This window comes from Coptis chinensis, chromosome 8 (assembly GCF_015680905.1).
Source record: "Coptis chinensis isolate HL-2020 chromosome 8, ASM1568090v1, whole genome shotgun sequence".
NCBI classification, from domain to species: Eukaryota; Viridiplantae; Streptophyta; class Magnoliopsida; order Ranunculales; family Ranunculaceae; genus Coptis; species Coptis chinensis.
The window spans coordinates 7,538,335-7,563,854 of record NC_141463.1 but is presented as its reverse complement, the minus strand read 5'-3'; the positions used below and the strand labels follow the sequence as shown (position 1 = coordinate 7,563,854).

Here is a 25,520-nt window from a genome sequence, read left to right as displayed (position 1 = left end):
TAACCTAATGAATAGGCTGGAGGGTACATGGAATTGGTACAAACATGACACTCGAGCAATTCATGAACACCAGTAGGAGGAGGAATAGTTGTTGTTGGTGTTGAAGCAGTATTAAGATGTTGTGAACAAATAAGAAAACTGAGGATTGCAACGATGAGATAAAGATAGAATTGTCCAGTTCCAGGCAGAAAATGTCAAATGAGTCCAAGGCTCCTCTCGCTATTTGTGTCACCTAGAATTCAAATCAAAGTGCCCTGCTCCCCGCCACATATCTTGTATCCCAGTCTCTCTATTTTCAGGTTCATTCTCATCATTCAGGAAATCCTCAGTTGGTTCTTCTTCCTCTCTATGTGTGTTAACCCATCCATGAACCATCTCGTCCATGTGAACTACCTGCTCGGTCCTCCCAAGTTATGACCAATGGGAACCAACATCACCGATACCCAAAATCATTCCCTCAAGATAGGATGAGCAAGCATCTCAAAGACGAGCTTGCTCTCGCTTGAAGCATCACCGCCATCCACATCCCGGTCTCTAGGCCTCTCTGTTAGCCTTCTCCTTTAATTCCATCTCTGCCCTTAAATTAAACAAAGCATCTATTTCTCCTCTTCTGAAGAAGCCCGCTACCCCATCATTTGTTCTTTCTCGTAATTCCTCAGAGCTTGCTTATGGGTTAGGTTATTGAAGGTATTGACCTGTTTCTCAAACATGGTGGTGAATTCTGCAAGCTTATTGACAATGTTATGGTGCCACTGCTGGAGGCGTGATGGCATCTGACATGTTGTGTCAGAATCAAGGAACTTGTCATCCTCTTCAGCTTCATAGTCAGCCACCACATGGTACAGCAATAGCCTACATACAAAAATTCATTTGGCAAGAATGATGAGATTATTAAAAATCAAACGAATGAACATTTTGCGAGATTGATGAAATTAACAAAAATTGAAAGCACTACCATTTTTTCTTATATAATGATAAACTATTGAAAGCATAAATTGTTTTTTTGGACAATGCAAATGTGCATAGTGGAAAGCAAGAAAGAGAGTGAAAATATGACCACCCTCTCAGGTACAAAGAGTTTTTTTGTAATTAGCTCCAAGAAATATTAAACGACCACACATATACCATTTTCAGGTGACAAACCACGAGGAAATAGAAACAAAAAAATGGCATGAAGGATCCAATATCTAGATATGATATCTCACTGGGTACAAAACTACAGACCAAAAGGCTAGTAGAAACAAAGAAGCATATAAAAGAAGCACAATTTATCAACATAAAAAGAAATGTAAACATGAATTTAGAATCTTGGAAGAAGTAGTAAAGCTTTTTACGTTGTGATATATTGTTGTAAAAAGAAAAATGGAAACACTAACCTTTAATCTCTCATGAGCTTCCTTGATAGACATTCCATCTTTTTCCTTCCGCCAGTTATGGCCATCCTTCCGAAAGTATCTCAATACTTTCCGGTCAAAAAGGAAAAGTCAACCGTCGAGAAGAAGAAAAAAAAGTGTTAATAAAGCTTGTATGAAAATGAGAAAATATGAATTTTTTTCATTTGGTTATTAGGTTATCTTTTACTGTTGGCAAAAGAAAGTGGAGAGACCGTAGAGTGGAGATTGAGAGGGAGAGGGAAAGTGAAGGGGAGGGGGTTTGTATTTATGGTAATTAATGACACCGTAATTAATATTTATTGGGCATTTATTGTGTGGATACAATTTAAAATGGCATGGATTTGGTTTTTTAATTAACCACCTCATGAAATTACCAATTACCCCTATTAAACAATGTTAAAAAACACTTTAATTGAAAGACAATATCGGTACTTAGAATTTACATAGGTATAAAAAGACCAAATAGTCATTCGTAATAGTATTTAGGTGCTTGATTTAATTATTTATTCAGAGGCATTATGCATAAGAAAAAGACGGACGAATTTAAGAGGCACAATCATTATAGAATATGCTACTAGTATAGATGATTAAGACACTTGGAGATATTTCAGGAATTGGCTTTGAAATGCTTGTCGACATCTCGTTGACATTTTCTAATAAAAAAAAAATTATTGGTGTACAAGTTTCTTAATAACAAAGTTAGGCTTCTTCTTGTTCTCAATTTCCTTTAGAAAAATACCGTTCTCAAAAAGTTTGTAAAGCACCAATAATGGAGGATACTTACGATTATTTTTTCCCGGCCTCTAGAACTACAAGACGTAGCTGACGATGTTGGTACTGGACTACTCGATCGTTTTAGTGGTGGCATGCTAAGGGAATTGTAAAGCAAACAAGTCTGTAGTCTCTACAACTTTACCAGTAGATATAGCTTGAAAGTCAGTTTCAGAGCTTTCGCCACAATTAGCACGATATCATCATTAAGAACGATTTGATTGGGTAGTAACTATGGTAGGTACTAAGGTAATATGGTGAAACAATTCTTTCAGTTCGGTACTTTCACGAAGGAGATCAATTTTACGTATATAGTGTTGATTCTAAAGATTAATAGGCCTACACTGGCTGAACATTTTCGACCTATTAGTCTCACCAATGTGTCTTATAAGGTGATCACAAAGATTAAGGTGAATAGAATGAGACCTATTTTACAATCTATCATCAGCCCAAATCAAAGTGCTTTCCTACCTGGTCAATTTATCCATAATAATGTTCTGTTAGCACATGAAGCTTTCCACCAAATCCGAACAAAGAGGAACAAGAAACATCACTTTTATGCTCTAAAATTTGGTATGCAAAAAGCCTATGATAGGCTTAAATGGCCATTTATCGAAGAAGTGCTAAAGAGGTTTGGTTTCAATCAACAATGGGTTCAACGAATAATGTTTTGTATCTCTACACCTTATGCCATTTTGGTCAATGGAGCACCATCTGATTTTTTTTGTCCATCTCTTGGCATTCGACAAGGCGACCCTCTATCGATCACCATATACTTATTTATCTTATGTGATGAAGTCTTGTATTTAAAGTTGCACCATTTATTGGCTACACACTAGGTCAGAGGTCTTCAACTTTCAAAAAAATTGTCCCTCTTACTCATTTGTTGTATGCGGATGATTTATTGATATTTGCCAAGGATGATACTGCTGAAGCAAATGTGATTAACACGACTCTTCAATCTTATCGTAATATTTATGGTCAAAGAATCAATAAAGTTAAATCACAGCTCATTCATCATAAAAGCATGCCAAGAACGTCTATTTCCATGCCGTATAATGTATATAAAGTTCCTTGTACTATTTCTTTTCCTAATTATTTAAGAGTCCCATCAATACTGGGTAGAGCAACCATGGATCATTATTCTCATTTGATCCAGAGAATTCAGAGTCAATTAGTAGGCTGGAAGTCTTCTTTGATATCAAAAGGTGGTAGGATTACATTAATTAATTATGTTCTATCTACATTACCTACTCATATTATGTCATGTATTAGACTTCCGGTCCATATTATCGAGGAGTTAGACAAGTACATGAAATGTTTCTTTTGGGGGCATGAGAAGGGGCAGCATAAATTACATTACTTTAATTGGCACCTTGTGTGCAAACCTTTCAAAGAAGGAGGGTTGGGTGTTAAAAACTTGGAGGTTCAAAATGTTGCATTATTAGGCAAACATGCTTGGTCTTTATTGAATCCAAAGTCAATGTGGGCGACATATATGCAAGCCAAATATTTTCCTCGTGGCAACTTTCTTAGAGCAAGTTGTCCATCTTCTGCTTCATTGGTTTGGAAGTCAATATATAAACTTAGACATCTCCTTGTGCATGGTATTAGGTACGGTGGAGTATTGGAGATGGTTTATCTGTTCGAGCATGGCTAGATTCCTGGGTGCCAGACAAACCTTGCCCACTACCATTACTTCTACAACCAACTGGTTGTATGTTAAACCGTGTGGCAAATTTTATTGATCCGGTGAATCGGTGTTGGAATGAAGAGCTTGTTCTTACTCATTGGCCAACCCCTTATGCTAACAGAATACTTTTACTGCCTCTTCGTATCGTGGCTCATGAGGATTCCAAATTCTAGGCACCTGACAAGCATGGCATATACACAGTCAAGAGTGCCTATACAGTAGTGATGAAGTTTCTTAACCCTGAATGGGATATTTACTCTTCTTTATATTTGAAGATATGGAACCTACAAGTGTCATACAATATTCATTTCTTCTTATGGCAGAGTTCTCAAGGGGTCATTCCAACCGCAGATTTTTTGGCTACTAAATCTTTTTTAGTAGATCATACATGTTACTTATGTATACAACATGAGGAAACTCAGTTACATCTTTTTTATTAGTGTCTTTTTGCTCGGGTGGTCTGGTTTGAATTTAATTTTTCTTAGGCTCTAAATGCTGCAAGGAGAGATCACATGAGGTTTTGGCTATTGGATATATTTTCTATGATTAGCACGTCAAATAATTCTTAATACCAGCCTATATTATTCCCTATGACTATGTGGCTGATTTGGCTGGAGCGGAACAAATATCGGTTTCAACCTACAACACAGCCACTATAACACCCCGTTTATTTCTTTTATTTTTCCTAGTATAATAATAATAATAATAGATAAAAAAAAAAATAGGATAGATATTAGTAAGGATAGGAAACCCAGTAGGGTTAAGAGATAAACCTTCCTTCCTTGTTTTTAGGGGGGTTTGAAAAAAAAAAGGAGTTCACACGGAGTTTTTAAAAACACATAGAGTTTTTTTATACAGAGAAAAAAAAAAAGTTTTACTGAGAGAGGAAAAGGAAGGTTTTTCTGATAGATAGCTGATAGTCGGAGCTAATCACGGGTGAGTAGATATTTTATTTTTTTTTTTTTATAATGTCCTCGTTTACTGTAGATTGCATGAGGCTGGAAAAAATATGATTTTTACTGTTCACATACTGTTTTAAGATTCGGTTTTGTATTGTATACTATTTAGTGTTAACTGCGTATACATCTTGATTATCGTTTGAAGAACCCATCTGTCTCCGGAAAACTTGTCCAGATCTAGTGATAAAACGCAAGTAATCAATCGATTATGGTTACTGTAACTTTCTTTGTTGATCTATATGTATGATGTATGCGTTTTCGCAATTTGGTTGACAGTGGATTATTGGTTTGTGGGTGTGACGGGAATTACCTAAGGTATTCATTGAATGTGTCATGAATGACCTCGAGCCATTTTTTTGCACAGCTTTATCACCAAAATTAATGTTAACTCACTCTACCTAAAAACCATTAGATTTTGTATGTTGTGCGGTCAAGATCTGTTGTAAGAACTGTTGTATGAAAGTCATTGTATACGGAACCACCCTATATATATATATATATATATATATATATATATATATATATATATATATATATATTTATCACCAAAATTAATGTTAACTCACTCTACCTAAAACCATTAGATTTTGTATGTTGTGCGGTCAAGATCTGTTGTAAGAACTGTTGTATGAAAGTCATTGTATACGGAACCCACCCATATATATATATATATATATATATATATATGGGGTGGGCCTACTAATGGTTTAAACGGTTATTTCTAGTTTGACGTTTCATACTTGGATCTAAAATTCCGTCAGTGTAGCCATAGTTTAGCTACGCGTGCCCTACGGCTTTCATTGACATACTATACTTCTATAGCTACTATAGCGCACTACGGAGCAAGTGACTACACTACTTTAGTAGGCCGGGGGAACGTGAGGCCGAAAGCAAGAGGGTCAAACGCTTAGCAACCCGTTATGTTAGCTGATGTTGATTGCTTTTTCTCTTATCTAATTAATATCGCTTTATAGCGTATAGCGAATCTCTTGGATTCAGATTCAATCGCTTCATTTCATAGTCGCTCTTGTGCTTAAGAGTCAAAAAGAGAAGAAAGCATCGCCCAAGAGTGCCTTACTAGGTGTAACCACTGGCTATCTCTAGACGCTTTCGAACAAGACTTACTTCTTTATTTTTTCTAATCACTTGAATCTAATCGCTTTAACTTCTCTTGACTCACGACCACAAAGGTAAAGGGAGGATGTGCAACAGATGCCATAACGAGAGTCTCATTTATCGAATCAGCTACTCCCGCCCTCCGAGAAGAATCTATATGTTGCCTTGAAATGCCTCCAATTCATTTATCATATAATGAATGATGCCCGAAAAGCACATGATGTTAATAATCATCGGTCGGAAAGTCATTTAGACCCTTTTTTCCTCTATTATCTTATGTTGAGGTCCCGGTATCCAATCTCATAGGGTACAGGTTCGGGTCTAAGCCTGAATCGCTTAATCCCACGGAGAGAGTATGTGCATGAGTTTAAGGTACTTCATCCTCACAGGACACACTCTTCGTATCCCTCTTATTGAGTGAGGACTTATTTGATTCGATTGGCCTTTTTACCGAAAATACGGAATAAATGGCTTTTATCGATATTCTCTACACCGCGATTACTACAACAGCCAATATACTTTTTCTTTATTTCCTTACTTTACTTTGGTTCAAAAACTAGTGGAGCTAGGAGATTGGTTGTTTAACCCGAGGCAATGAAATTGTTTGCGATGGAAGGTCGTTCCCTTTGCTTGTATTCCGGTCTCGCCGCTTTCTCTCGATTGATCGGGATCGAGTTCATTATGCAAGTGCGTGTGCGGTTTTAGTGCCTCTTACCGCCTCTATCTTTAGGATTATGTGACTGGTCTCGCTGACTTAACCGCTGACAAATGCATTTTTTTTTCTTCTATGTAAGGATGGATGATAATGGGTTTCGCCATCCTCATAGCCGAAAAGCCGATCTACTCTCTCCACAAAGGTGTACAATCCGGTAAAATCTGTGGTTCTTTAAGTTCATTCACTGTTCTTACTTTCTCTAATCATTTCTTCTATTATGATATAATGAGCATGGGTTTACTAAAAAGGAGAAGCCACTTAGGCGAAAAGAAAGAAGAAAGAAAGTCACTCGACTCACTAAAGGTCATGGATCTGCAGGAGGAGAAATAGAGCTCGTTGAATCCGTGGATATAGACACGTAACCTCTATGTTCATCGGCTTGACTTGTAGTTGCCCTTCTCTTGCTTGGCCTGAATGCAAGAAGTAGTTGAATCAATCTATCGAGTTGAAGAAGCAGCAGATTGATTAAGTTTCATCAAGAATGAGGGGAAATTTCATTGCAATTACTAGGTGTCCACGGCACTTTTGGTACCGTCAAGTTCGGTTCTGTCCGGGGTCTCAATTCATCGTTTATGTAGTCTCTCTCTATTGATCGATCTATGAATCCAACGGCTTGAAGGCTTCAACCGAAAGCAATCGGACTATAGGCTTGCTTGGTTTAGTCGATCAAACGTTCAATCTATCTATCATTCATACTTTATCGAGATATTGGGTTGGTCGAACCACCACGAGAGGGGTTTTACTACTCGACTAAAAGGGAAGGATAGAAACGCCACTTGACCGAAGGGACTACAGGAGCTGAGTGAAACGAAGGAGCAGATGTTCTTTTGGTGAAACAAATGAGGGTCGAAAGCGAGCATCCTTCTATAAGATGCTTCGGATTGAAGGCCGGCCGGCTATAGTTTCTTTATAAACCTCTTTCAAAGGGAGTGCGGTAAGATTTTCTTCTTATATCTAATTGGATATATATATATAGGGGTGGGTTCCGTAATGATAGTCGGGTCTTCTGGAATACCCTTCCCAATATCGAGTAGGCAATTTAAGATCTACTTATTTACTTAATTTGGAAACACCTCCCTCACTAAATTTAGAATAAGTCCCACTTTTATTAATATAATTTGAACAAGGTATTTTTTTTTTTATTAATAATTTAGAAACACCTCTCTAATGTCACTTAAATTAAATAATTACCTCCATTTCCCACATTGAATTAAAAGGAACCCTATTTTATTATTGATAATTTAAAAGAACCTCCCTAATATCACTTAAATAACATAATTATCTCCCATTTTGTTAGAAATAAATAAATAGATGAGTCTCTCCTATATAATTACAATTACCATTTACAATTAGAATCCAAAGAAACCATGCTAACTATCGATCTTGAGGGACGGGTTTCAAGACTTAAAAAAACCAATGTGTAAGACCCCCCAATTATTTTTCCATTATTTCGTAACAATATTTAATATTTCATAATTTAATATTTATTTCTTGGTTAACGGGCTATTAAATGTGGGCTTGACTTTTTGGGAAAAAAAAATAGGGAAAATAGTTTGTTTGGTTTGAAAATGATTTAATAGGAAAGTTTTCAAGTTTTAAAATAATGTGTAGAGATTTTATTAATAAAGAAACATGGAGAGAATAATTCCGAAATTTATGGGAGAAAATATGGAAATGTTTTGTGTTTATTTTTAGAAAAAAGAAGAAGAAGAGAAAATGAATACATTAAGTATTTTTATGGCCTGGTGATATGGATTTTCATGGCGGATTCGTGCGTCTTCTAGCTAGCTTGGGATTGGTTTTCTCGCGTAATATTTTCTAGATACTTATTTGCAATACAAGTGAGTAGTTATATTTTTAAATCTATTTTCACCGAACCTACGGGAAGAAAAAGCTTTACTGTCAAGGTTTTGATTCCGCTCAGTATATATTTTGTTCTGCTTGCTGTTGATATTATCATCCTGTCAAATTGTTTTAAGGGTTAGCATATTGTTTGGCTGACTGTAAAACTCTGGAATTTTATTTGTTGAAGCTTATAGGATGTCAATGGCGGCTAAAGCCCCCGAAATCGCCTTGTATAATTATTTTATTATATGATTTGAACTTTGGTGGTTGTGGTTTTTGATTGATTGTGGATTGTTGGTTTATGGGGGATGTCGGGTTTAGAATCGGTTGTTGGGTGCTGTCGGGATTGAAATTGGGTGTGGATGTGAAGCTTGAAATGTTCATTAATGGCGTTTTCGCGATTTGGTGATGGTGAGTGGTTGGTATGGGTGATGTCGGGGTGTATGGGTGAAGTGTATTGATTGAATTGTGGTTGGGGAAGGGTGATTGGGTTGTGTAGTGAGATGTGTGTTGTTGAAGCTCCGGAGGGGACGTTAATGGTGGTCGAGATCTAGATTTGGGAGTGATCTCGACCGTGAATAAAAGGGAGTGGTGTGCGTATTAAAGTTGGTTGGTTTTTGATGGGGAGTCAAACTGATGTGATGAGGAAGGGAGGAGAGGTGGTCCGAAACCGAGCTGGTGTGGTGGAGGGGATGACTGCGATTTGGATCCAGTGCGACTCTATTTCGCTTGGGCTTAGGCCTTAGGTTGTTTTGTTTGGGCTGGACCACATTAGTTGTTTTGGGCCAGTTTATATTTCTTTTGTTTTTGGGCCAAACTAATTAGTGTGTTAGGCCAGTTTATATTTTTGGTTTGGGCCAGTTTCTATTTTTATTCTGGGCCGACCCATTTGACTTAAAATGGGTCAAGGTGAGTCTTTAAGTGTTTAGACTTTTGGGCTTTGGTTTTGGGGGCTCTGTCTTGTTTAATTTGATTAGGACAATGGGTTGAACTGTTTTAAACATGGGTTTGGTTTTGGACCTTGATTGTGGACTATTGACTGTTTAATTACGTTATCTGTTTATGTTGTAAATTTTATGGACTAATTCAATGGTAGAATGTTGTGGAAGCCTGTATAAACTAGTTGGTCATTATCTAAGAAAGATTTGATGTTGATATTGTGCAATTTTTGACACGTGACGAGATTGAAATTTTAGGAGACATAATATTCATAAAACGCTATAAAAATGTTATGCGGTACGTTTTGAGCAATTGTGACATTATGTAGTATGTTGAAATTGTTGTTCTGTTAAATGATGTGATATGTTCGGATATATTAAATGCAATATTTTTGAGAAATTAATATGAACGTTCCATCATTATATCTGTGAGATGCTACTATGAGGTAGTATAATAGTTGTGGATATTTTCCACGGGATTGTGGCTTAGTGCAATAATATATTGGCACGTGAAAGAATGAAAGTTGTTATGAGATGTATTGAGATATTTCTAAATATCGTGGTTTAGTGCAATAATGTATTAGGCATGCACGTGATAAAGTGAAATGGGTATGAGATACAAATATATGACACCTAAATAAATTACGTAACGAAAATCCTAGAACCTAGCTACCACAACTCATGTGATTTGGCCCTTATGATGGGCGTATGTGATTTGATTGGCTCTTCTGGCATTTTAGTGAATCTGAATGGCGCTTCTGGCGTAGCCGAATATTGGTTTGATTTTCCGTTCGCAAAATTAGAACGAGACGCACGATATTTTATGCCGAATAGTGGCAGTACTCACATAATGGCTTTCGTGTGAGGGTTATCTGGTATGCGATATCCCGCTTATGGTAGCTACGCACGGAGTGGTTCATTATGTGAGGGGAGGCATGCGGATGTACATGTTCGGCGTTGGGAAGCGATTGTGGTAGCCAGAAAAACTAGGTAAGACATAAAGACGACGTGATTCTAGAGACACTTGAAGAAACTTTAAACAATAATTGTGATGATATATCAAAGTGTTCATTAAATCTATAATAAATTATTTATTGTAAGTACGTTGCATTCACAATGGTTTTGCAGAAGGGTGGGTTGAATTGATTAATTATGCAGGTGTGACCCACTCTGTGATTAGGCTTACACAAGTGTAAGTATAGAGTAAGTTTAGTTTTGGTATTTTATTATTAGATGTCATTGATTTAGTACGGTTTGAAGCTAAGACGCCTCAGTGGAGGAACTAAATGCCTTGTTATTATTGAATTGGAAGTTAAGGCGCCTCAGTGGAGGAACTACCTGCCTTAATTATTATAATTTAGGAATGTTGTACTAGTCGTTAGAAGTTAAGGCGCCTCGGTGGAGGAACTAATTGCCTTATGGATTGTGTATATATATGTATAAGTATATTTTGTATTTTAGGGTTACTCATACCAGCATTGTTTATAATGCTGACCCGATTTGTATGTTTGCTTATCGGGTGTGTTCATAAAATGAACATAGTCGATGAGTCTTAACAGGATTAGTGTTGAAGAAGGTTGATTGCTGCTTGTGGTTCGCGTAGCGTCTCATTACAGGATATGTTTTGTTTTCCCTTGAGGTGCAATAGATTTTCAATTGAGACAATGTAGTTTTGTATTTTCAGTTGTAATTATAATTAAAGAGTTGTTGAAAGGAGATTTGTAACTTAATTATATTTGTGAATTTCTGAAATGAAAAAGACTTTTGTTTATTTAAATTTTTTATTGGTTTCAAATTATTAGAATAATTAAATAGATTATAGGTTTTTTTGGGAGTGGAGAGTACATCACACCTCAAAAATCGAAGAGTCGGGAACAAATATTGTTTTTCCGATTTTGGCGAAATTTGGGGTATGACACGATGCGTAGCAAGGTTTACATACTTGTATATATATATCCAAGAAGAAGTATAAGGCGACAATTTAATTTGTGTGTGTAATATTGGATATTTTCATACATTTAGTTAAACAAATACTTTAAAATTTAAATTCCTAATCAATATTTGTTCGGGGCTTGCAGAGGCAGAGAGGATGGGGTGGATGGAAGATGGGGGTGCAATGATGCAATACGGATATAGTACGTACTACGTAGGACTTCGAGGAGGTAATCAGTGACGTAGGAGGTGTTATTGTAAGTTGGTTCGTTTTTACTAGGAACATATAACACCCCGTTTATTTCTTTTATTTTTCCTAGTACCATAATAATAATAATAATAATAATAATAATAATAATAATAATAATAATAATAATAATAATAATAGATAAAACAAAAATATGATCGATATTAGTTAAGGATAGGAAACCCCGTAGGTAAAAAGATAAACCTTCATCCTTGTTTTTTGGGGGGTTTTAAAAACAAAAAGGAGTTCACACGTAGAGATTATTTTACCCAGAGAAGAAAAGAAAAGAAATAAGAGATTGAAAGGAGAGTACCATCAGTGAGTGGTTGCTGTTTGAGAGTAAAAAGAAAAGGTTTCGAACGAGGAAGATCGTCTTCTTCATGAGACAGTCGACTACGGTCTTTCGAATTCTTCCGCTTTCGGAAATCTAACTGTTCGGTTTACAAACAGTGAGTAGTCTGAGCTTTTTTATTTTAAGATTTTAGTTTATGGATTAGCATATATTTCTTCTAGTTAGTAATCTAATTCTTTGATTTTCGTGGAACCTTGTTATATAATTTGACCCAAAGGCATATCGCATATTTTGAGCCACTAACCCAAAGCTCCTGAAGTAGACGATGATATGCAAATGTTCGTTACTTTGAACTGTTACTTACATAGACTTAATATTTGATTTATATATGTTGGATGGGTAAGGTATAAAGCCGAATAGAATCAACTTGCAGTATTTAGCTAGTTTTATTGTCAGTAGCTTGGGTTTCTTAGAAAAGGTTCAATAATAGCTGTGGGGTCGGAAACTTGAGTTCAGAACTTTTAGACTATGATTTTTGGATGGGTTGATTGTTAACTACATTTTTTGTGTTATATGTGTGGATGGGATAATAACCATTGTTGGTCTTTGGGTTGAGGTGAAGCTTTGAAAAGTCATTAATGGCGTCAAAAACGCGATTTTTGAAGTGTGAGGGAATTGAAATTTTATTGTATAGAAAGATTGGGCTTTTAGGGAGGAGTAAAACCGTTGGGTTTATAGTGGAGTAGGGTTGGCGGTTTGTGGTGGTTAATCGGCGGTGGAGGTGCGCTAGTGAGGAAGAAGAAGAGACAGCGATCCTGTTCCTTCCTCATTTTTTGTTGGGCTTGGGCCGAAATTAGTTTATGTGGGCTTGCGTGTTTTAATTTTTGATTTTCACTTATGGGCTTAAGTTATTTAGATTGGGATTGGGAAAGGCTAAAGACTTTGGGCCTTAGTCTTTGGGTTTTGGTTTGATTGAGTTTAGGACTGGTTGACTGCTGTTGATCGACCCTTGGCAGGTTGACTGCTATTGGCCAGGGTTGACTTTGACTGTTGACCAAGGTTGACTTTGACTAGTTGACCAAATTTGACCTTTGACTTGGCTAAGATTAGATCTATTATGATAGGTCTAGGGCTATTAGCGTACTTGGCGTTAGGCTAAGACTTTATATATATATATGTGTGTACGTGTATTAACTACTATGTGAAATTTCATTCTTATTATAATTATGTTATGATATACGACGCTATGATACTTAGACATCGATATAATTAATAACGCGTAAATAATAATACACAAAACAAGATACTCCTCCGTTCTCTAAAATAATATATGCAATAAAGTTCAATAATGCGTAAACAAATTTACTACACCCTTTTAGAACTCTCCACACCTCAAGTTTTGGAAATAAGATTTTATGATTGGTAATGTCATGTGATAGGTGGGCATTTATTGAATGTGCCATAAATAGCCCGTTAGCGTTATAAATGGGTATTTATTGACTGTGCCATGAATGACCCGGGTATTCATTGAATGTGTCATGAATGACCCGTTAGTAATATGATATGTATTCCTTAAATGTGGCAGGAATGACCTAAGGTATTCATTGAATGTGCCATGAATAACCTAAGTTTTTATGCCCAAAGAGGCTGTGAAATATGTGTATGAAAGCCCAGAGATGGCTATGATATCGTGGTATTCGGTGGGAGAGAGGCACACATGAATGTGTGATTTGGCAAATGTGTGGAGTGCAAATCGGGGGTAGGTACTAAAGGGTGGGTGTATAAGAAAAGTAATTGATTAATTTATAAGAGAAATTAATTTGATTATGTGAGTGTGCTTGGGCTTACATTTGAATACTTATAGGATATCTACATATGTTATTTAGAATTTCTAACTTCCGTTTGCAAGAGGGTAGGACTTAATAATCTTTTGTGCAGGGACGTTGTCCTACCCTTATACAGGAGTGGATATCAGTAAGATTTAATTCAATTATTAAGTTATTAAGATGAGTTATTATAATGAGTTAATAGAATGGAAGTCTTGCTTGGGAAGAAACTATGCCGGTTGAAATGACAGAACTACCTGTCTTCCAAGCTGAGAATGATTAAGTTATGGGTAAATATAAAGTGTTTGTTGGATAATTAAAGATATGGAATTGTTTTTATGTTGTTAGTCTACTCATACCAACAAATTCCATTTTGCTGACCTATGTTTGCTTTGTTTTGGCAACATGGGTGTGTTCTTGGGAACATAAATGGAAGGCAGTGGAACCACAGCATTTGATTTGGATTCTTTCCTGGAGCAGTCCATTAGTTTTTTTGTTAGTTTTTTCATTAGGTCCGATTCTTTTTGGAAGTATGTATTAACGTAGTTTCATATGCATATGACATGAGAATACGATGTTGAAGACTTTTATTCTTAGAGTTTGTTTGATGTTTTCTTGGGATGGAAGATAGTCTTTCAATAAAGTGATGGTTGAGAAATTTTTAGAGATTATTGTTGTTAAGTTGATTCTTTTATGAAGTGGGTTTTCGGTTTTGGCATGTGTTGTATCCACCCCGTCATAGCTTGGGTTTTTAGACAATTGAACATAGCGATGTTTGAGATATTTATATTTCAAATATTCACTTTGTAATTGTTTAGAAATTCGGGTTGTGACAGCCACCCAATCCTTTCAATGTCATCCGAAGTGCTCATCGACTATCTAGTGAGTTATTAAATCTATATTCTAACATGAAATTCTCTAAACATATGAGTATTTCAATTGCAATTTGTTGAACTTCTCCTCCTCTCCACTATCTCAAATTCAATGTCGATGGATCTTCTCTCGGTAACCCTGGTCCAGCAGGTGCTGGTGGTGTTTTAAGGAATGGTTTAATTTGAGTGACTTTTTGTTGGGTTTCTCTACACCAATTCGTTAGGGTTCTACCATATATACGGAATCCATTGCTCTGCGAACTAGTATTCAACTAGCTGCACAGTTGGGACTAACAAATGTTATCTTTGAAACTGATTCCCAATATATATTTGAATGCAATACAAAGCACAGCCAAACTATACCATGGGAAATACGATTGATCATCATGGATGTTTGGGACCTCCTTCTCTCTCACGCTTCATTTAACCTCCAATGGGTTTACAGAGAAGGAAATTTGGTGGCTGATGGTTTTGTTGGCTCTACTCAGGCTAAGAGTAATGAATGGTGGTTACAACTTACGATAGCTCGAACAAATTTGTAGAAAGCTCTACAACTCATATCTCTAGGACATACTTCTGTATGGTGTAATAGACCACCATCCCAGTATTGCTAATTTAGTTTTCAACGATATAACATCTGTATGTACTCTCCGCAATGTTTAATAAATAAAGGAAATGCAATTACCAAAAAAAAAAAAGATTGGGTAGTAACTAGTAAGTGCTTACTTGGCCGGTAAAGGATGAAGAGGAAATGGGCAGGGCAGGACCGTGAGATTCCTTGGTCGGAGACGAATTCCCGATATTGCAATGATCGAAGTATCATGGATCTTAACTATTAAATTGCTAATTTCTCCATAAGCTCGAACTTATGTGAAGGGTCAATTCTATTAATATATTAGAGGCTCATATATGTCAACACTCCCTCTTAGCGGGACACGCTGGAATACACAACTAGAAGGACTGGAAATCTTCACCTGGTAGGAGTTGAACCCGAGACCTCTCAGACACCAGTGACTCTGATACCATGTTAAATTGTCAATATCTCCATAAGCTCAAACTTATGTGAATGATTAATTCTATTAATATGAGAGGAGGCTCAAGAGAGAAATAGACGGGACACACCTAAAAATTGGGGTGGAATATTCTCAACACTCCCCTTCAGCTGGACACGCTGGAAATAAACATAAGTGAGCACTTTTTTTTATTTTTTGTGCAACTTTCACCTGGCAAGACTTGAACCCGAGACCTCTTATAAACATGTGCTCTGATACCATATTAAATTGTCAATCTCTCCATAAGCTCGAACGTATGTGAATGGTCAATTCTATTAGTATGAGAGGAAGCTCATGAGAAAAATAGGCAGGACACACCTTGAAATTAGGCGGCCTAGGATTTATATATTGATTGACTAGGCTTTAGACACCCGATGTGGGATTATAATCTCAACACGCCCCCTCACGCGTGGTGAAATCTTGAGCCTAACACGTGGACAATTTTTTAAACGGGTGATGCGAAGTGACATGGGCCATTTGGGCCAAAGAAATAGCCCGCTCTAATACCATATTAAATTGTCAATTTCTCCATAAGCTCGAACTTATGTGAATAGTCAATTCTATTAATATCTTATAGGCTCATATATGTCAACATTAACTGAGTATGAGACAACTGATGTACATTTAAAAGGTCGAGTCGCCCCATTTCTCATCAGAGAATTGTAAACGATTCATCATATGAGAAAAAGAAAAGGAAGAAAAAAATATAAAGGCAAGACACAGAAAGGATCTCTGGGCTGAACTTATTGATCTTTACACCGACAAGCCTTGGCTGGTACTAGGAGATTTCAACATCATACTTAGAAAATGAGAAAAAAGGAAGAAGGCCACCTAATAGGGTAGCGATGGATGAGTTTTACTTTGCAGTCAATTATGGTAAGCTTATGTAGTGTCAAAGCTTGGGAATAAAATACACTTAGATGACTTTCAAGGTCACTTCTTCATTGTGTGTTGGCCGATTATTAAGTATGATATGTCTACAAGGCAGTGAGATCCTTTTTCAGATAAGCTAATATACCACATGGAGTTAATACAAAGTTCATTGCCCTAATTCCTAAGGAGATCGAAGAATGCTAGGAAAACATCTCATTATAGGCCTATCTGTATGTGAAACTTTTTTGTGAAGATCTTATCCAAGATTATGCAGAAAAGGTTCACAAACTTGTTTCGAAGGAACAAGGGGGTTTCATTAAAGGTAGATCTATCTAGGCAAATATTGGGATGGCGTCTGAAATGATAAATGACATGAAAAAAGTAAATTATGGCGGTTCTCTGAGCATGAAGGTGGACATTTCCCAGGCTTATGACACCTTAACCTGAGAGTTTCTAAAAACAGCTATGAAGAAGCAAGGTTTCTGTGATACTTGGTGTACAAGAGTCATGGCCATTATCAACAGGGCAAGACTTTCTATTCTTATTAATGGAGGTCCGTGTGGTTACATATCTGTTGGAAGAGGAGTGAGACAGGGAGACCCCCTATATCCACGTTGTTTGCACTAGCTGAAGACACCTTAAGTAGAGGCATCAACTATCTCAGAGATATGTACGTGTTTTACAAAGCCATTGGCGGTCACTAAAGGCTTCCCAGGGCCCTTTCACTTACTGTTTACTAATGACATTCATATTCCTTAAAGGAGACATCAATGGTGCGAAAGCATTGCCCCAACTCTTGGACTCTTATCAAGAATCAGCAGGCCAGGCAATGAACAAAAGCAAGAGTAGTGTCTTCATTGATGGAGTTCCAAAAACCAGACATATAAGAATTAAAGAGATATTAGAAGTGCAAGTCGGACAGTTCCTGAACAAGTATCTAGGTGTCCCTCTATTCCAAGGCAGAGTAACTAAAGTCAACACAAATACTTTGCTTGATATGATCAAATCAGGAATCATTGCTTGGAAAGGTATACTTCTATCTTTTCAAGGTAGATGTGTTCTAGTGAAATCTGTGTTATGCAGTATACCAGTTTACAACATGAGTATATACAAGTGGCCTTGTATTATGATTAAGCAATGTTAAACCATCTTGAGAAACTCTCTGGACTGGCCTGGCAACCCAGCAACTAGAAAAGGGATCACAGTAGCATGGAACAAAGTATGTAAGCCATTTGATGAAGGGGTTGGGAATAAGAAAAATGAGAGAGCTTAACCTCGCACTTCTCATGAAACTCGCCTAGCACATTCTAACAGGAAGTGATGACTTTGCAAACTATATGAGATGCAAGTACTTTACCAGAGATGGAGATCTTGTTCAATATTATGTTCCTTCTTCCATTTGGAGTGGCATAAGCTTATGATGAAATTATTGCAAGATCACAATGGAATATAGGGGATGGCCGGCAGCGCGATCGATTAGTGGAGGGACAATTGGGCAGGACCTCACTCGGTGAAGCAAGCAATGAACTTAACTGCAAGACAACTCAAGGGATGTAGAGCCAGACTAAGTGCATTGATTGTAAATGGCGAGTGGAGAATTCCTTCAAGTGTGCAACAAATTCTTCAAATTGCAAACATCAATGTCAACCAGCTACTGGAAATTGATATTGAAAGTGGAGATGAAAGAGTGTGGCAACCTAATACAAAAGGTCGATTCACTGTGAGTTCAGATCACGAACAGATCTGGGTCTAGAAAGCAAAGTTAAATGGAGCAAGCTGGTACGGAAACCTTACATTCACCTTAGAGTTTCTACCATTGCATGGAAGCTATGCCATAATAATGCAGCCACTGACTTGGGAGTTCAAAAAAGAGGTATTCATTTTGCCTCTAGGTGCTATTGCTGCAACAAGAACTCTAAGGACTTGAAACATCTACTTTGGCGTTGTGACTTTGTGAGGAGTTGTTGGACTTGGGTAGCGGATAAGTTCAATTTTCATGCGAACTTCTTTTCCCTAACTCAGCTAGGCAAAAAGAAAGAGCTCTAATAGTAGTCCCATTGTTAAACATCTAGCATGCTGCCATTCTTGGATGCATGACAGTACTCTGGAAGCACAAAAATAGATTGGTGTTCGATAACAAGAGCAATAATACTTATTTCTGCCACAAGGAAATTTCAAACATCATCCAACAAACTGGGATCTTGTCAAAGGCGCAAATATGGTCAGAAGATGGTAATGAGATTCTAAGAAAATGGAGAATACCTACAAGACATATCATATTAGCCATCAGGTGGTAAGACAATGCACTTGGGGATTGGCTGAAGTTGACACCATTAAAATTAAGGGTTAACTAGTATTACCCCCCACTAGATGAGCCAATTAGGATTTCCCCCCACTAGATGAGAAATTATCGCCCCTAAAATACACAAAAAAAAAGTCAAAGTGGGTTGACCCGAATTTTTTTTTGTGTATATTTAGGGGGGGAGACCCTAATTTCCCATCTGAAGTGGGGATCCTAATTGGCTCATCTAGTTTGGGGGTACTAGTTCACCCTAAAATTAATTGGGATGGAGCAGCAAAAGGTAACTCGGGGAATGCTGGCCTTGGAGTTGTCAATAGAAATAATAGTGGTGACTTTATGTTGGTATTATAGAGGAAGTTGGGAATCAACACCAACTACTCCATGTCTGGCCATACTTGAGGGTATAGAATGTGCAGTACAAATAAGGGGTTGGTGCAGATTATGGGTGAATCTGATTCAGAAGCCTCCATAGCTGCATTTGGAACTAGGAACCTACCATGGCACTTGCGGTACAGATGGAACGTTTGTAAGAGAAAACTTTTGAACCTAGAAATTACACCTATACGTGGAGGGAACGGAACTTCTCGGGCTGATCAGGCACAAACGATGCAATAACCATGCATGACTGACAACATGACCATTGTACATGAAGGCAAGTCCCCGTGGTTGTCCAAGTGGGAGGTCCCTAGTTTGAATTACTTTATATTTGCACACTAGAGTGAGAACTGATGTCTCAGGTCTCCCTAGTTTCCATTGTACTTTTTCTTTTTCCTTGTACATTTCCATGTAACTTCTTTCACATTTTTAATACAAAATCTTGCTCACTTAGTAAAAAAAAATGTAAGACATTGGTGCATTCAGTTTTTGGAAAAAAACAGATGATGAAGAAATTGCACATGTACAAATTAAGGTATATATGGCATGTTTTATAACTAGTTAATGCCCTTGCCTTCTGCACGGATTCCATAAATAAACATCATTGATAATGTGATTTAAAATTCCACATGCATTATTTACTATTTATTGTGATGGAAAAAAAATTGATAAGTAGGCAGCTTGTCGATGAAACGGTTTTTAAATCAGCCCAAACAAACTCCATCAACTACAGCCATACAAAGTTAATATATGTAAGCAGTAAGCAATCCAATTACTTGCTTCAATCCTCTAAATAGAAGAGCACCATAAATTCACCAATAAACACATGAATTCCGGTCTAAATATCATGCCAGTAGCTGAAAAAATAATTAGAGAGAGGGATGGGAAAATGAGATGTTTAGCAACATAAGATTTGAATTTATAACTCAAATTATATATAAAAAAAGATTTGCATCAAAGAATAAAGCAGTAAGTTACCAAGCAACTCCGCTTGTTGTTACTTGTAGACTTTGCTGCGAAAGGAGTATGTGCTTCTTTGTTTTTGATAGATCCTCGAAAGGATTCAATCCTGTCCACTATAATAACTAAAAAATTAGCCATATTACTTAATGACCTAATATAATATGAAAGTCAACTAATACAAAATATGACATTGAAAATATCTCTCTCAGCGCTCTTATTTCTTATTAAAAAAAACCTCCAATTAGACCAATATATGGGGATACTAACAGAATATAATTTACAACTCCAAGGTATTATGTTATTGGTTCATACATACTTAAGAAATGCATAAATGATTAGTCTATGGCCTGAGTCACTAAAGCAGTAGTAGTTAAGCTGCAAGACCAAAATCATAAAGGTACTGCCATACAATAATTGTTCAGTCCAATTTCAATGCACAGACATGAGGAAGCAATGTTCGAGGATACAGGGAACTAACTCGTTTGCATACAGTACGCCCTGGTGCACCAATAATAAGCGGGAGGGAATGGGTTCCCTTTCGACATTTTTCCCATACGTACTTCCTCCATTGACAATTTGCCATACATTAATAAACAGAAGTCCATACTTTGGACTAATTAGACAACAAAGGACGATGCATACAAATGAAAAATTTTCCTACGTATTACTTACTAATGCTACTTCATAGTGTACTCTAATGGAGACTTGAGACCACCTCAAAGTGGCTTTGGCAGCTTGATCGACACTCTTCACACCAGTTGACTTAGAAATTCGTTTACGAACCCGACCTTGTGATCCATGATCTTAGCTCTATTCACTGCAAGCTCTTCAGCTATCATTATCAAAGGCTGCAATATCATCATTGCTACCATTACTATAACGCCTATATTCCATTGATAGAAATTCTACATTGTTAGGTTGTGATGTTGAGTGGTTACTACTTCTACCCCAAGAAGTGGAGTTGCACCTAAAAAAACTATAGAGATAATAAGTGTACAGTGGATTTGGTTTAAAAATATACAATATACTACAAATTCATTTACCAACAGATTGAGTGCATCACAGTGAAGTTTTTAGAAGGATAGGGAGGAGCGACTACACTGAAATCCCCTATTGCAAGATAACACATGTTGCCTTTTTTGGAACCATCCCTGACGCATTCAACACAAAAGTACCAAGTCTTTGTTCTTGAAAAAACTTGGTAGGGCAATAAATTTCACTAACTTACATTTTTCAAACCCTCTATGGGCAACAATTAGATAATTGAAAGCTTCAAGCATGAATAAATATCAACGCAAGAACATGAGAAACCCCCCAAAAACATAATCATATTAGCAGAATTGAGAATCTTGTATTAGATCAAAACATTAGAAATAAAATGAAATATTCCAAAATGTAACCTATGAGAAACATGGAGAAAGAATTAACCAAGTTCCTATTGAGATCAAAGTCCAAAGAGCACATAGATGAGTTTATTTAGGGGTGTGGTGGAGTTTTCTTTGTTTCATATTGGCCTCATGACCAAATGATCAATCAATTAGAAATCATTGAAGAATGTACATTGCACTTAACTAAGAAATACTTAAGAAAAAGTTGAATGTTCTCGATGGTGTATATTCAAGAAATTAAGGTCTTTCTAGCGAATAATAAAGCAAAAAAAAAAATAGTGTTAAGAGCATCCAAAAATTGGAACTTCAATTCAGGCACTACAAAACCATGCAAAAAAATATTTAATCAATGAAAAACCCTAAAAAATCCAAATCCACCCCAAAACCCTAAAAAAATTAGAGTTATAGTGCACTGACAATGAGCATAAATAGGAAGCATTAGAATGCAAAAGATTGGGTACTAACACCATACCACACATATAGATGAAATCAATGGAACCTCACCTCAAAGTCAATGCATTCTTCAGGATGGACCACACAAATAGATATGCCAAAAAATTTATATGTAACCATGTTGTGTTGAGTTCTCTCATTCTCTTTCCCTTTTTTTTCGTCAGACATTCCATGTATTTTTGGTTTATAGAAATGATGCTTCAACCGTGTTTATTCTCCAAACTATTCAAGGGTGAGCTGACAATTTGAAAAAAGATTTAAAAAATAGAATAGAGCTTGAAGCCATATAATTCACAACACTTAGTTCGCTTGGCCGCGAGACATTTGTTAAAATTACTCTACGCATCATTATATTTCCATAATAGTTGTCCATAAGAAAGGTAGACTATCTAAAAAGATCGTTCACAATTCATTATTCTATTTGATACAAATGGATAAAAATGATAACCCAACAATTATATAATATCAACATACCTCTGAAAATTGCACAATTTTAGCAGCAGTGCGGCAATTGGATGAAGACTCGAAACATAGGTTAGACAATTGGGCAATCCTTATTCTCTGGGCTTTACTGCCTGTATAAAAAACCAAAGTTTGGTTAAGCTCCTCTATCCTCAGCCACCCTTCAGTCGAATATCAACAGATATCAAATTAATCTAAAATTAATAACTAAAGAAATACTTTAAAGTCAATATTGTTGTCTTACAGTATGTACATCTTAGCAACGGAAAACAAATATTGTATATATATAATTCTTTAGTTGTTAGCTTTAGAACATACTGGAATCGCCGAGATTACCCAGAAGAGGTTCAATAATTATTTTATTTTCTTCCTTCATTTCTAAACACAGGGCAATAAAAACTTGATCAGTGAAATCATCAACACACCATATTAGGAAAAAAAAAAATAGCAACAACTAAAAACTTTGTTCCACCAAATCACCTACTGTTACCCCATTCCAATTACTTGAATAGAGCATGCAAAAGAGTACAACCAATTCAATCGACAACATGAATCCATTTAAGTATCATTGACATTTCCTATTTTCTGCCATTCTTAGTTCGTTCGCCAATAAACCAATGAAAGTAAAAGGAAATTAGAGAGCTTGAGAAGAGACAAAGGAAAAATTACCTTAAAGATGAGGGCTTCACAACTGAAAAAAGATAACGATGAAGAGAGAGAAAGAAATTAGTTTTAAATAGAGGGGATAATAAGACACTGACTTTTGAGAGAGAAGAACAATACCTGAGCGATTATGGAGGGGATGAATTAATGTTGAGATTCGAGAGAGAGAGAGCTAAATAAAAGGAAGAGTAGTTAGGGCATGGGGAAACGAAGGGTTTTGACTATTGGGATAACTTTTTTTCCAATTCCTTGATTGTGAAGACCAAAAGATTTTCTCTTTGTTCGGTTTCCATAATTAAGACTGGTAATTAATATCTAATCCAACCGGCTAGGGAGAAGTAGCGAAAGTGAGAACCAAGAGTTTGCACTATGAAGGGTTTTCACAAATTAAGACCTTTAATTAATTCCTAATCCACATGGCAGAATGGTGGCCCTCGATTTATACCCCTTCAAATCGAATCCCAGCCGCGAGTTAGAAACCGAGATGTTTTGTTAAGTTGATAATTTTGACGTGTAGCATGTGCAACCAGTGCAATTTTGCGGTTGGAATACCTTGCTTGATATCATGCGCTATTATCAAAGTAAATTGAGAAACAGATACAGCTAGCCATACAAAATCTCCAAGTACTGACTGGTTAGCTCACTTCTTGTAATCTTTGTCAAGAATACAGAGAACTCAAAAATAGAGGACTGGATCCTTCAATAGGTAAGCCGACCACAATAGGATATGCATGCACAAGCGTACTACAGTTTCATTATCACCGCTCCATTTACACCTTTGTCATCAGAAGTACGTGGTCGGCGATAGCCTATGCCTGGATGAACAGGCCCATGTAACAAGTTCATCGTCCACTTGCCAAGAGACAAATGTACTCAACACACCCATACGTACTGTGAATTCATCAATATAAGGTCGCATTGTTTATCGGCAAAATTTGCTGTAAAAAGAGAACTTAAAAACTCAAAAAGTAGGTGTACCAACGGAAGATAATTATATAATTGACAAATGAATGAAGATTTTTTTGCAACCAGCGCCAACAGTCAGATACACGTAACTTTCAAGGATGGTTAGTTACACAATTGCACGCAATCCATAATTCGAGCAGGGCGTATACTAGTCTAGGCCCAGCCTGACTATCAAAATATGCTCTTAGTTTTTTCCTTCTCTTTTCTCCCTGTGTAAATTTTCCACTTTATAATCAAAATTACCCTTCATCAAAAAAAACAAAAAGGTTTAGGCCTAGCCTGAATGTCAAAATCCTGATGTCAACTATAATACAATGACGGCCTCAGACCACCATGAGTCTAGACATAATACAGAAGGTATATTTCCGCCCAGCACTTCTACTCGTATCTATTTTTTCAACTTACTATTGTGAGTCAATACTTGGATAATGTTGATTTGCATTGAAATGCACCCCGGTGCGTCATGCTTGTCTCTATATAAATCGATGAAGCTCAGTTAGTAGGTTCGTTTAGTAGATTGTAGACAATCTTGACATGACTACCAATTGGAATCTCATAGCAATAGGAAGAGTGCTGCTCTGCATGCCTTTACGGTGGTTATTCAGTTCAACCTTGACTTACAAAGTCAACTCTCGTCCAGACAGTAAACTCACCTCTGTCTTGTGTTTTGACTACGAATTTGATCATATAAAATTGCGTCGTCCTTACCACATCGGTATATCTACTGTTAAATACAAATTTTGGCTGTTTGACTTCTTCACTTTTTGTTATTAACCTAGGTATAACTGGTAACCGGTCAGTGTTATTCATTTTTTATGATTTAAATTAACCTATGAAAAAGAAAAATAAAAGTTAATTACTATTATTTGACTAATTAATTAATAGGGATTGAGTGCTATGGAAACGAAGAACAATAAAGTTAATAATTATAATTTGAACAAGTTATGAATTTATAATTTGTATATTCTCATCACCTTGATGTTTTGGAAAAGAAGATCAAAATGGTAATACAAAGATATAGGAATAACAAAATGCCAATACAATTATGAATCTTTAAAATTCTATAAGAGAAAAAATTGCTAATACAATGATAGGAAGGAGCTTACATCCAAAAGTCTCCACTTCCTCTTAACGCCATTATGTACGTAGTAACTTAGTATATAGTCATCCTACTTGTAAACATCCGGTCAGTACGTATATGGTCAAGAGTCAAGAGTCTGTATGTATAATAGTCTAACCTTTCACCAAGCACTTGGGCTATTATGGAAAAAGTATGTAGACATTCCACTTAACCCTATTTGGGATTTCGGCCACTACATATATCCTATTTATCACCATCCAGTCAGTACAGAGTTTTAATAACAGTTCAACATTTGAAAAAACATCTTTGATTTATTGGTAAAAAAAAAACACGGAGCAAAAT

General features: G+C 36.5%; 1 protein-coding gene and 1 long non-coding RNA gene across 2 annotated transcripts; both read right to left on the bottom strand.

Annotated features, from left to right (window-relative positions):
* Nucleotides 1–228: 228 nt before the first annotated feature.
* LOC147479657 (uncharacterized) lies at nucleotides 229–21,037 on the bottom strand. Its single transcript, XM_086578465.1, has 3 exons — nucleotides 20,949–21,037; nucleotides 696–852; nucleotides 229–393 (listed from the first exon to the last, which is right to left on the bottom strand). The coding sequence occupies exons 1-3, from the start codon at nucleotides 21,035–21,037 to the stop codon at nucleotides 229–231; spliced, it is 411 nt and encodes a 136-aa protein (XP_086434591.1).
* A 1,443-nt stretch (nucleotides 21,038–22,480) lies between these two features.
* On the bottom strand, nucleotides 22,481–23,409 carry LOC147479656 (uncharacterized). Its single transcript, XR_015205221.1, has 3 exons — nucleotides 23,252–23,409; nucleotides 23,138–23,159; nucleotides 22,481–22,581 (listed from the first exon to the last, which is right to left on the bottom strand). It is a non-coding gene; the product is annotated as an uncharacterized LOC147479656 (long non-coding RNA).
* Between the last annotated feature and the right edge of the window lie 2,111 nt (nucleotides 23,410–25,520).

Bases quoted from the DNA above. Each gene is read 5' to 3' on its own strand.
- LOC147479657 (XM_086578465.1), bottom strand. From the start codon at position 21,037: ATGGTAGCAATGATGATATTGCAGCCTTTGATAATGATAGCTGAAGAG. The intron at 853-20,948 runs GTTCGTAAACGA...TTTTGTATGTAG, and splicing joins ATCATGGATCACAAGGTCGG to GCTATTGCTGTACCATGTGG. The intron at 394-695 runs GTCAATACCTTC...AGGACCGAGCAG, and splicing joins CCACCATGTTTGAGAAACAG to GTAGTTCACATGGACGAGAT.